The sequence below is a fragment of the Danio aesculapii genome, chromosome 14 (assembly GCF_903798145.1).
Source record: "Danio aesculapii chromosome 14, fDanAes4.1, whole genome shotgun sequence".
In the NCBI taxonomy this organism is placed as follows: Eukaryota; Metazoa; Chordata; class Actinopteri; order Cypriniformes; family Danionidae; genus Danio; species Danio aesculapii.
In genome coordinates, this window is record NC_079448.1 from 44,272,891 (window position 1) to 44,285,661 (window position 12,771).

Genomic DNA, 12,771 nt, shown 5'->3' on the forward strand with positions numbered 1-12,771 from the left:
TCAAATTTCCCATTCGCATCTGCCTGTGCACATGCTGCGTCTTTCCCTTATATGGTGTGAGAATAAACCACCCACTGGTTTAAAACGCACTCACTTGAACTTCTTTGAGCATGAAATGTGATTAGCAAAAAGTAATGATATTACATTTCGAGAAAGGCTTTGACCTAAAAGTTTGCTGGATAAGAAACGGCACTTGCATAAGTATAAAACGTGTAGCTTTAATTATGAGTGTGACAAACGCCTACGGTTAAGATGGAAAAGAAAGCTGTCACCTGCGCTTCGGCTTCATCAAATGACAAATGCAATAAGATTGCACAGCTTTAACGATATCAAATGTGATGGCGCTTACAAAAATAAATGATTGATGGGCTGGAATCAGGGTCACTGCTGTGATGAGGCTCGAAGAGCCCAGATTCAGACTTCAGCTGGACCACGACAGATGGACAGCCACAGGTCACAGGACCGAATTTCAATGCGATCCCACGGTGCATCTCCATACAGCCTAATGTGTTCATCAGAACGCATCTAGTATAAACATTAGGACTAAATCAGAATGCAACTGGACATGTAGTAGCCTATTTGAAACATTGAGTGTTTGCGTGCAACTACAAAACGCAAGAAGCGCAAAGGATAAGATGCGTCATGTGCAAAAATTCACGGATGTACATGCTAAAAGCATGAAGTGAAAATTCCATTCTTGCAGTTTTTAAAAATAAGTGTTTCTTGCAAGACTGATATGATTTGGGTTTTCTGGACATTCGAACCAGATGGCCGTGAAACTTCCAGAAGCTCATGTTTGCTTTTTGTTTGTGGGTGAACGCGCATAATGATGCTAATGCGGTGGAATCAGAGATGGTGAGTCGTAAAGTGTCATTGTTCACTGGGGGGAGAGTGTGACCTCTATGAGAAAGCACATTGACTGGGGGTTAACGGAGGTTGGGGGAATCCTTTTCAAAGCGCGCGATTCGCCACGCGCGCAGACTTCTCCGCGAGACACAATAGCGCGCTGATGGGTTCTCAGATATCCTCCAGTTCCCTTTCATACCCAACATTATAGCTCTGGTTTAAACTTTTTGTGTGATAAAGTTAGCTGTGTGCAATAGTATAGCCTATACTGCATAGTATAAAGTACAATATATGCGCAATATTTTAACGGATAGCTGTTTTTACTCATTAATGTTGAAGCTTTTCAATAGGTTAAAACTTACTGTTTTAAACACGATATCATTGTAAAATATTTAACTGCTGTCCTTTTATGGAGAATGAAATTGATTCCAGTGTGCATTGCGCGGAAAACCACTTTATTTAAAGTTGAAAGTGAAAGAAAACTTTGAAACCCTGAAACGCATTAAATTGAAAAGAAATGACGCAATTTTTTTGACGTAAAAGTTAAATTGGTGGAAACATATATGTTACAACAATGAAAACATTAGTAAAGTAAGAAGTAACCCAAAGTGTGCCGGGGTGACACGAGAAACGTTGGCCTTGAATACATGTGTCTGTTTTCTATTGTTATGGCACACTTCTGAAACTCTGTCCTCCTCATGGCGAGATCTGCTTGCCAGCTCCACCACAATCACTGCTCTTTCTTTCCTCGTTTCTTTTCTTTTCTTTTCAGGGATGTACAGCCGTGGGGCGAGGAGGGGAGGTTGGAGTTTGGAGAGGGTGGGGGCCACGGTCTGAGTTGGGCTGCAAAGGGGCTAGTCAGTGTTCACAGAGTCACAGACAGAGCACACACACACACTCGCGCGCGCGCAAGGAGCTGCGCCTCCCACACACCCGCGCACCAACTCACACACAGTCAGACGGAGAGGAAAGTGGATGTGTGCAGCAGCAATACCGCGTCCTGATGCTTTTTCTGAGCCGCTGAAAACGCGGAGAGAGGGGGAGTGCTGGTTCCTCGACTCAACACGCTTTTGCTTGAAGTCTATGCACAGCATTTGAGGATTTATCATGCTTTAATCTACACCGAACAATCCACCAGCCAGTTTTCTGTGTGTGTGGAATAACTACTTCGCGCACGTCTTCAAAGATGGGAACAACTAAGCACTCCAGCGACTGGAATGTTTTGTTTTGCAAGACGCTTCTGAAACTTATGCTTCTGGCGGCCGTGGCGCACTATGTTTCGGGGAAGACTTTAAAATACAAAGTTCTGGAAGAGCAAAGAGTTGGGACGGTAATCGCCAGGCTGAAAGAGGATGTAGCCGGTCTGTTAGCCAAACTCCCGAGCTCTGTGTCTCCGCGCTTCAGAGCGATGCAGAGAGGCAGCACCCCTCTGCTCTCCGTGCGCGAGGAGGACGGAGAGATCAGCATAGCCACCAAAATCGACCGAGAGAAGCTTTGTGAGAAAAACTTAAACTGCACTATCGAGTTCGACGTGATTACTCTTCCCACGGAATACCTCCAGCTGTTTCACATTCAAGTCGAAGTGTTGGACATCAACGACAACGCTCCGCAATTCTCGCGCGCCATCATCCCCATAGAGATATCCGAGAGCGCGTCTGTGGGCACACGCTTCCCTCTGGATAGCGCGGTAGACCCGGATGTCGGGGAAAACGCGCTGCACACCTACTCGCTCACTCGGAATAACTTTTTCAAAATCGATATAAGGACGCGAACGGATGGCGCAAAGTACGCGGACCTTGTTGTAATGAGGGAACTTGACAGGGAAACGCAGTCCAGCTATCAACTACAACTCACAGCTTCAGACTCTGGCGTACCGCCGAAATCTGGCTCAACTCTGCTCAAAATCAGCATATCTGATTCCAACGATAACAGCCCAGCGTTTGACGAGCAGGCTTACGTGGTCAACCTCCTGGAAAATTCATCACTGGGGACGCTCTTGGTGGACCTGAACGCTACAGATCCGGATGAAGGCAATAATGGCAAAATCGTGTATTCTTTCAGCAGTCACGTGCCCCCCAAAATCCTAGAGACTTTCAAAATTAACCCAGATAATGGCCACATTACTCTAATTAAGAAAGTTGACTACGAAACCACGTCTTCATATGAAATAGATGTGCAGGCTCAGGATATGGGTCCCAACTCCATTCCAGGCCACTGTAAAATAATAATCAAAGTGGTCGACGTCAACGACAACAAGCCAAAAATCAACATCAACCTCATGACTCAGGGCAAAGAGGAGGTGGCCTACATCTCAGAGGCCTCCCCTGTTGATACCTTCATCGCATTAGTGCGAGTGGATGACAGTGACTCGGGTATAAACGGTGAAGTTGTGTGCCGTCTCCATGGCCATGGGCATTTTCGCTTGCAGAAGACCTACGAGAACAACTACATGATTCTCACAAATGTGTCGCTGGACCGTGAGAAACGCTCTGAATATAGCCTGACGGTGATCGCCGAAGACCGTGGCACGCCAAGCCTATCCACCATCAAACACTTCACAGTGCAGGTGCAGGATGAAAATGACAACCCTCCCCGCTTTGAAAAGAGCCGCTATGAAATCTTCAAGTCTGAGAACAATTCCCCTGGGGCATACCTGACGTCAGTGGTGGCCACCGACCCAGATTTGGGCCCTAATGGACAGGTGACCTACTCAATTGTGGAAAGCCAGGTCCAGGGCAGCTCTATTTCAACTTACGTGACCATTGACCCATCCAACGGGGCTGTGTATGCACTCCGTAGCTTTGATCGAGAAGAAGTTGGCAGGCTTTCGTTCACCGTGCAGGCACGAGATGGCGGAAGCCCAGCTTTTCTGAGCAGCAACACCACTGTGTTGCTCACCATCCTAGATGAAAATGACAACCCTCCTATTATTGTTGCTCCACTGCTAAGTAACCACACAGCTGAGGTACCATTATGGCGGCACGCCGAGTCTGGTCATCTGGTGACAATCATTAAGGCGACAGATCGCGATGCAGGAGCCAACAGCGAGCTGACTTGCTCCATAGTCGGTGGCAATGACGAGGGACTCTTTGTCATTGACCCACGCAGATGTGAGTTACGAACCAACGGAAGTGTGGAGGCCTCAGGACGTGAGGGATTTGATCTAGCAATCCTGGTGCAAGACAGAGGTGCATCCATTCGACTCTCAGCAAGGGCCGTCCTGCACATCAGCCTACGGGACTATCCAGAAAGCTACTCCCTGAACCCTTCAGACATAAACAACCAATCCCCCCTAGACGTGTCTATGATCATCATCATCTCCCTTGGTGCCATCTGTGGTGTGCTGCTCATTGTTATGGTAATGTTCGCAACCAGGTGCTCAAGAGAGCAGAAGGACCCAAGGCACTCCTACAACTGCAGAGTGGCTGAATCCACCTACCAAAACCATCCCAAAAAACCAGCCCGGCAGATTCACAAGGGTGACATCACACTGGTGCCCACGGTTAACGGGACCCTGCCTGTGAGGGCCCATCCTCGGTCTCCCTCAGCCTCCCCTGCTCCAGAAAGCAGGCAGAGCCACCACAGCCGCCAATCACTCAACAGCCTGGTGACCATCTCATCCAATCACGTGCCAGAGAACTTCGCCCTAGAACTTGCTCACGCCACACCACCAGTCGAGGTAAGACACAACATTCCTCATTAACGATTTATAAATTTATACCTGATTAAGTTCCCCTAAATCTTCTAAAATATCCAATATGTTTGTTTTATTTATAGCATGTTTATTTGTATATCCATCGTGCATAAGTATCCATCCATATCATCCCCTCGTTTACCACACACCCCCCACCATCACCTCCATGGTTTGTCTGTATTTGTGTTGGCTTGCTGTCTGGTCTGCCATTATTCATTTTTTGTTTCCATTTTTTCTTTCTTTATTTGTCCCCCCCTCGCCCTGTTTCCTTTCTTTTTGGTTATAGCAAGTCTCACAGCTTCTGTCCATACTTCATCAGGGCCAGTACCAACCCAGACCCAGTTTCCGTGGCAACAAATACACCAGGAGCTACAGGTAACCAATCACACTTCAGCCTGTTGCCACCTTTACAGACCATCCAACAGGGGGTTCAAAGTTCTAGTTCGTGAGAGTCTGGACACCCTGGAGGACTTGAGTAACAGATGCTGACAGCCTTATCATGCTAGCTAGTCAGCTGCCCTTTGAATAAAGCCTTTTTTGTTTATGCACAATCCACTCCCTTCTTAAGAGGCTCACATAACAGATGAATTAAAAGTCAGATCTATGATACATAAACTGTAACTTTTGGACTGTAGCAACTAACCGTATGCTCTTTGTTTGTAGGTATGCTTTGAATGAGATGGACAAGTTCAGTCTGAAGGACAGTGGACGAGGGGATAGTGAGGCTGGAGACAGTGATTGTGAGATGGGCAGAGAGTCTCCTCTGCTTGGAGAAGGCTTCAGTGAGCTCTTCACTCCTGATGGACATCACCGACTGCATCCAAGTAAGCAAGATGTTTTTTTAAAAGTTCTTTAGATTATAGATTACAAACTGGGGTCTAAGGACTCCCAAGGGGCCACAAGTGCTAGGGGGTCTGTATAAATGCTTAGAGATTAAGGCAAATCAAACCAAATCAATCAATAAATAAAATAAACATAAAATTAAGTTTAATGTTTAATCAATTAACATGTAAGGAACATTCATTCATTCATTAATTCATTCATTTTCCTTCGGCTTAGTCACTTGTTTATCAGGGGTCACCACAGAGGAATGAACCGCCAATTATTCCAGCATAAGTTTTACACAGTAGATGCCCTTCCAGCTGCAACCCAGTACTGATAAACATCCGTAACACTCATTCACTATGACCAATTCAGTTTGTTCATTTCCTTCGGCTTAGCCCCTTATTTATCCGGGGTTGTCACAGTGGGATGAACCAGCAACTATTCCAGCATAGGTTTTATACAGGGGATGCCCTTCCAGCTGCAACCCAGTACTGGGAAACATCCATTCACACTTATTCACTATGGCCAATTAAGTTTATTCAATTCCTTCGGCTTAGTCCCTTAATTATCAGGCGTCGCTACAGCGGAATGAACCAGCAACTATTCCAGCATATATTTTACACAGCAGCTGCCTTTCCAACTGCAACCCAGTACTGGGAAACATCCATACACACTCATTCACTATGACCAATTTAGTTTATTCAATTCCTTCGGCTTAGTCCCTTAATTATCAGGCATCGCTACAGCGGAATGAACCAGCAACTATTCCAGCATATATTTTACACAGCAGATGCCTTTCCAACTGCAACCCAGTACTGGGAAACATCCATACAAACTCATTCACTATGGCCAATTTAGTTTATTCAATTCACCTTTTTCGCATGTGTTTGGACTGTGGGGAAACCGTAGCACCCAGAGGAAACCCACATGAACACAAGAAAAACACACATAGAAATGCCAACTGACCCAGCCGGGACTCAAACCAGTGATTTTCTTGCTATGAGGCGACAATGCTAACCATTGAGTCACTGTGTTGCCCAAGAAACAAACAGCTAAATAAAATATATTAATCTAATCATTATAATAATTATAAAAATAATTAATATAAAATATATATCATATTCAATTGAAATAAATATCCAAAATTGGATTTAAATAAATCTATATATTAAACTAATCAAATGCATGCGAAATAGATTAAAGGCAATAATAAAATTGAACAAATTTGTGAATGAATTTATAAATATAATACTATAGTAAGCTGGAAAACATGTAATAATGTATTTTAACAAAAACAACAGAATATATATATATATTGTGAACCCATTAAACATCTAAATTTATCACATTATAAATTGGGTCATTATTAGGTCCACACGGAATCTGCACACACAGAAATCTGCAGATTTTCAGCCCACCATTAAGAGTATTTATTTAGTCGTTTGTAAATTTATATTTATTCAGTTTTTAAATAAATTTCAATAATATTACTGACTAAAATGAAAACATTCATAAGATTTACTTACAATACAAAATAAAGAAATAATTTCTGTCTTTTAGTATATATGTAGTAGCTCTATTATATGAGAGACTTTCTTTGTTCACCCAACAAATAGATCTAATAGGATTTGCATTGTAAACATTAAATAAAAGTAAAAAATATATAATTTTTTTATTTAACATATGACGTTTTTAGTTACGATACAACCAAAATCATTCTGCATAAATCCACAGATTTTTACAATATTTTGCGCAGAAATAGCAAAACTTGTCCAGAGATTCTGTCTGGCCCTAGTCATTATGTAAGAAATTAATATAGCTGCCTATTGCCTATTATAGTATGGGATCCCATGCATGACCCAAGTTAATTTTTCATGAAATATAATGGCATTAATAAACAAAAAAAAATTCCCAAGTATGGGCCCTTATTGGTTTTGTCACCTTGTTAGTTTGAACTTGCTCCATCTTTTCCATTTCAAAGAAAAGTGGATGTTCAAGCTCCATGTACAAAGTTCAAATTCAGGCAGCATGCATATGAAGTATACTTAAATATAAAAATAATGCCCACACAACCCAATGCTTAATTTGTATTACTCTATATGCTAGTGAAAAACATAATTTCTGATGTGAATAATATGCACACTTGATCTATAATCCAATCATTACTTAGTCTAGAACATAAATTGGCTTGTGCGTGGGGATGGGCGATTGATTTCTGTAAATCAGCGTGTTTAATCATTCATTCTCCGCATGAGAGAGAGAGAGAGAAAGAGAGAGAGTAGGCTAAATGAGGGCCTGTTTTGCAAATGCACCAGATTGAGCATTTATTAGCTCTAAGATGTATTATAAATGGCCTTTCAAAATTAATGGCGCTATAATCAGCCCCGCGAACATGAATGAGTAATGCCAAACATGTTCAGCGAGCTCTATAAATTGGCATATTTGATTTGTTTTGCATAGTCTCCAGAAAACCAAGCCGGCGCTGGAAAAGATTTTGTTTAGTCATTTGGCTTCCAATCGGTTATTTGACTAGTTTTTGCATGCCCTGCTGGAAAACACCGATTATTAACTCAATCTCTTTCTGATCTCTTCAGCAATGAAGTTGTGCACTGAAGAGTGTCGAGTCCTGGGTCACTCCGACCAGTGCTGGATGCCTCCATTGCCATCTCCAGCCTCTTCTGATTACAGAAGCAACCTTTATATCCCCGGAGAAGACCCTCAGCAGAAAGCCACTCCTGAAGCGCCCCAATCTGGAGAGTCCACGCTGAGGAAAAAGAGTTTCTCCACATTCGGCAAGGAGAGCGAGGAGGGAGAAGGAGAAGCAGATGATGGAGAAGATCTATGTGGAACCACATCTCTGCTGTCAGAAATGAACAGCGTTTTTCAGAGGCTCCTCCCTTCCTCGCTGGATAATTACAGCGAAACGAATGAAACTGAAAAGGCAACCGCCTGTGCTGCAGGGGTGGGATCGCTGGAAAGAAGGAAAGGCCATTTACCAGGTAAACCAAGCCCTGCTACTTACCAGCAGAACGTTGCTGTTTGGGCAGCTAACACACACTTTCAAAATCCCGGCCATGGCCACGCCCCTGCTAGTCACATGACAGCCCTGGTGGCTCCACTCCCCGCCCCTTTGCCGGCTCCAATTCCAGCATCAGCTTCCTGTTCAAAATGGCTGCCAGCAATGGAGGAAATCCCCGAAAATCACGAGGAGGACGAGCTGGAGTCTGTTCTCGGACACTTACACGGGAAGCGCTGCGATAGTCGCAGTGAAATTATGGACGCTAGCGAGCTTGTTGCAGAAATCAACAAACTCCTTCAAGATGTAAGGCAAAGCTAAAGATTAGACTTGTTTTTTATTATTATTTATGAGAGTGGCAAGGTATGAAAATGATATGAGGAGAAAAAAAAACACAGAGACCTGCAATTGTCGTTAAAGTTGCATTTCTGGATGTAATGTGTTTTGTGAATGCTAATTATCCAAATGATGTTTGTATTTTCTTGGTTTTTGGCCACAGTGTACACGACGTGAGTGTATTTATCTTTGTATTTTAAAAATACAATTTGTAGTCTTTATATTTATATCCGTGTATATACCTAAGTTAAGAATGTACATAAAGCTATCAGATTTATATTTTTATATATGCACGTTGGGTAAATAATCAAGATCAACATGCTTTGGTGTAAATATTCTTATTTATGAAAATGATTTCTTATTCTTTCGGTTTTTTTCCAGTGGTATTGTTATATATGAGCATAATATAAGTACATGAATATTATTGAGTATGTGTTATTTGGCGGGGAGGGAATGAAAGCATGTTTTTTGGGGTGGGAGCGGTATTTATATAATGGTGTATTCTTTGTGTCAACTTCAATTTTACGTTAAACGAATGGAGAAAAAAAAATAAAGAGAAAAGCAGATGTCACAAATGCACATCTGATCTGACTCCTTTTTTTAAAGTTTATATTGACATGTATTTAAGTGTTTTCCAGTAAATTACAGTCTGCTCCATTTAGTTTTCATGTGCCTGAAATACCCAGTAAAATGGCAGCGTGTGGTTGTGTTCCTCCTCTTCACAGACAGACCCTGAAAAAACAAAACTAAATGCATTGTGATGACATTTAACGACGGACATGATTGAAAGCAGGGTGTTATTTTCGAAGCTAACCATTTTCAAACTCAAACAAAATGAGAATGTTTTGCTCCTCCTGTTGACTTTAAGCTAAAACATAAAAACTGCCTTCCATCTACCTCTCTTTCATATATTTTCCCTCTTTTTAGTGACTCTCTCACACACGCATAAGTAACTGTGTTCCTTAGAGCAGCATTTGAAGGAAAAAAAGCCATTTTAGTCCCTCATCCCCGCTGCACTCGTTAAGAGCGCCCCCTACTGACAAAAAGGGAAGATTTCAGGAATGATTTAAAGGGTGCAAACACTCATCTAAAGGACATTGCAAACCATTGTGTGAAACAGACAAACAAGCTTGTTTTATGAACTTAATTTACGTTTGCGTGAGAAAAAAGCGAAAATTAAGATAAACAATCAGCCAAAAGGGCAAAAAGAAGACTATTTTTTTATGATGAGGTGAACACTGAAGGAGAAATGATATGCATTGTTCTAACTAGAGCCCCTTAGAGGCGGCACAGCAGAACTGCAGACATCCTAAATCTCCCTTTGCAACATGAATAATATTATTTGGAGTACATTCCAGTCTTTTTTTTATTTTACCCAAATTACATTCATCAAGCTCAGTCATTCAACCAAACAATGTCGAACCAGTTTCCCAAAATACTGCAAGAAAAAAGTTAAAAATGTGGAAATTAAAAATGTTAAAGATCAAAATGTTAAATATTTAACTCTGAATAACATTCTGTTTCTAATTTTATAATTATTTGATATAATTGATATATATTTTTCATTATTATTTATTTAATGTTTTTACAACTCTTGGCAGAATAACATCTTCAATTAATTTATCATTATTAGCAGTGGTTGTGATGGTAAAAATAGTTGTATTATATTTAATTTAATTTATTAATTAAATCATGTTAGCTACATTAATTAATACAATATATAATACAATATATATATATATATTAGAACTGAATATTTTCTCATAGTTAAGAAGCTCCTTTATCATTATTATTATTATTATTATTATTATTATTATTATTATTATTATTATTATTATTATTATTATTATTATTATTATTATTATTATTTACTTATTATACTTACATAATTATTTAATTTTAAAAATATATTTAGCTATTCTATTATATTATATTATATTATATTATATTATATTATATTATATTATATTATATTATATTATATTATATTATATTATATATTTAAAAATATTACATTTTCTTATGATTATGCATCTCCTTTCTGACACCATAAGTAACAAACATATATAAAGCTTTGCGGTAACACTATTATTACACATTATAAATCATTTATTAAACATTAGCATTGCATTGCATTACAAACCAGCTATTTAAGATAAGTTGCTGGTTTTTAAAGATTATTCAGAACGCATAAGTAAATGATTAATAAACTATTCAAATGAGTGTTTATATATCTTATTATTCAGGCATATAGTAATAGTTCGTTTGCATGTTAATAAATGATTTAGTTTTGTGACCTAATCTAAAGTGAGGACAATTTATGCTTTATAAATCTCTATTAAATGATAGTTAAAGGCTCAGTTATATTCCAAACAGGAAAAAAGAAAATAAACAATATTATTTATTTCTATTCATTTGAAGATACACAAATAAAACTGTATCAAAAGAAAAATACATTTTTGCAATGTTAACTAAAACTACAGTTTAAACATCGCTAAAATACAGTGAAATGTTGTATCATAATACATTGCTAAATAGCTATGTTGTTGTTTTATCGAGTTTTATGTTATATTTTGACAATCCTGTTATTAAGCAATGTTTAAACTTTACAGTATTTTTACTTTTTTAGATAAGATTGCAAAGATTATTGTTAATTTAATACTGAGGCTTTATTCGTCATTTATTAAGGGTTAAAAAGCAAAAATAGTCCTCACTTTAGATTAGGTCACAAAACTGGATGAAGTTTAGTTAATAAAGCATTTATTAACAAACAAAAGTAACTATTATGCCTGAATAATAAGATATAAATGCTAATTTGAATAGTTCATTAATCATTTACTCATTTTAAATCATCTTAAAACTCCAAGCTACTCTAAAATATAAATGATTTGTAAATAATGCAATATTTAATTTAGTCATGAAAAATCAATCATGAACAAAGTATAAAAGAACAATTATTAATCACATTATAGTTGTGCTTTTATGTCAAGAACACAGCATTTGCATCTGCAGTTATAAACTGCTTATTGATGTCTATTAATGTAGAGTTAATGATTAACTAATGAATTCACTATTTGCTAATGCTTAATAGATGCTTCATAGTGTCGTTATAAAGTGTCACCAGCTTTTTTAAAGAAACCCTTTTTTAAATCTAATCTGTATAAAAGACATTTTACAGTATATATTTATATAATACACATTTCTGAATCATTTAAAGCTGAAAAAAATGTTACAATTACCTGCAAAATAGCTGATAAACTGTTTGGAGTCGTAATTTAGCTTGACCTTTTTCCATCCAATTTCTCAATAACCGTATTTACTCCCCCAGCAACAAAACATGTTTGCGGAAATTATGCAAAAGTAAACGCACCGCAGTGACATTTAAAGACGGGGTGTTATTTTGTAAGCTAAGAATTTCCAAACTGAAACAAGAAAGAGAATGCTTTCCCTCACCTATTCAAGCAAGAAAATAACTCCTCTGAAAGCTCATTTTGGCACAAAGAAATTGGCCTTGACTTTTAGCTGTTTTACCACGCTCCCTTCCATCTCCCTTTTTTTAGAGACTTGCATTCACCATTACACACATGCATAATCCTGTAGCTTCATATATGAGGCTTTACATTTTTTTATTCACTTTTTTTGCAACTGGGTAAATATGCCAAATCTTTTGGGGTTCAACATTGATACATTGATACATATTGAAACAAACAAACAAGCGAAAAATATATATATATAAATATATATATATGTATAAATGTATGTGTATAAATAATAGCAAAACATTATTTTCTTTGAAGTTACATACTAAGCATATATTTAAATGGGACCCTTTTAAAATGTCAGAATGTTAATATTTAAATAATATTAGATCATATAGATACAATGAATAAAATGCCATTTACTCCATTTACTGTTTTTTACAGTAAACAAGTATTTTGTCCATACAGTGAATGTGAACGGGGTCAATTAATTTGTTAATTTGAATATTATATGGACAAAAACAGTTCTTCAAAATATTGTATTCATGTTACAGAGAAGAACAATAGTAATAAAA

General features: G+C 38.5%; 1 protein-coding gene across 2 annotated transcripts; it reads left to right on the forward strand.

Moving 5' to 3' along the window:
- The first annotated feature begins 1,720 nt into the window (after positions 1-1,720).
- pcdh18b (protocadherin 18b) lies at positions 1,721-9,296 on the forward strand. Of its 2 annotated transcripts, none has more exons than XM_056472032.1 (4): positions 1,721-4,525; positions 4,827-4,915; positions 5,204-5,364; positions 7,960-9,296. In XM_056472032.1, the coding sequence occupies exons 1-4, from the start codon at positions 2,033-2,035 to the stop codon at positions 8,700-8,702; spliced, it is 3,486 nt and encodes a 1,161-aa protein (XP_056328007.1). In that variant the 5' UTR covers positions 1,721-2,032; the 3' UTR covers positions 8,703-9,296. The 2 variants fall into 2 exon arrangements, with proteins under 2 accessions (XP_056328007.1, XP_056328008.1); XM_056472033.1 differs by having other exon boundaries at positions 4,860-4,915.
- Positions 9,297-12,771: the final 3,475 nt, after the last annotated feature.

Bases quoted from the DNA above. Each gene is read 5' to 3' on its own strand.
- pcdh18b (XM_056472032.1), top strand. From the start codon at position 2,033: ATGGGAACAACTAAGCACTCCAGCGACTGGAATGTTTTGTTTTGCAAG. The intron at 4,526-4,826 runs GTAAGACACAAC...TTTTGGTTATAG, and splicing joins ACGCCACACCACCAGTCGAG to CAAGTCTCACAGCTTCTGTC. The intron at 4,916-5,203 runs GTAACCAATCAC...CTTTGTTTGTAG, and splicing joins AAATACACCAGGAGCTACAG to GTATGCTTTGAATGAGATGG.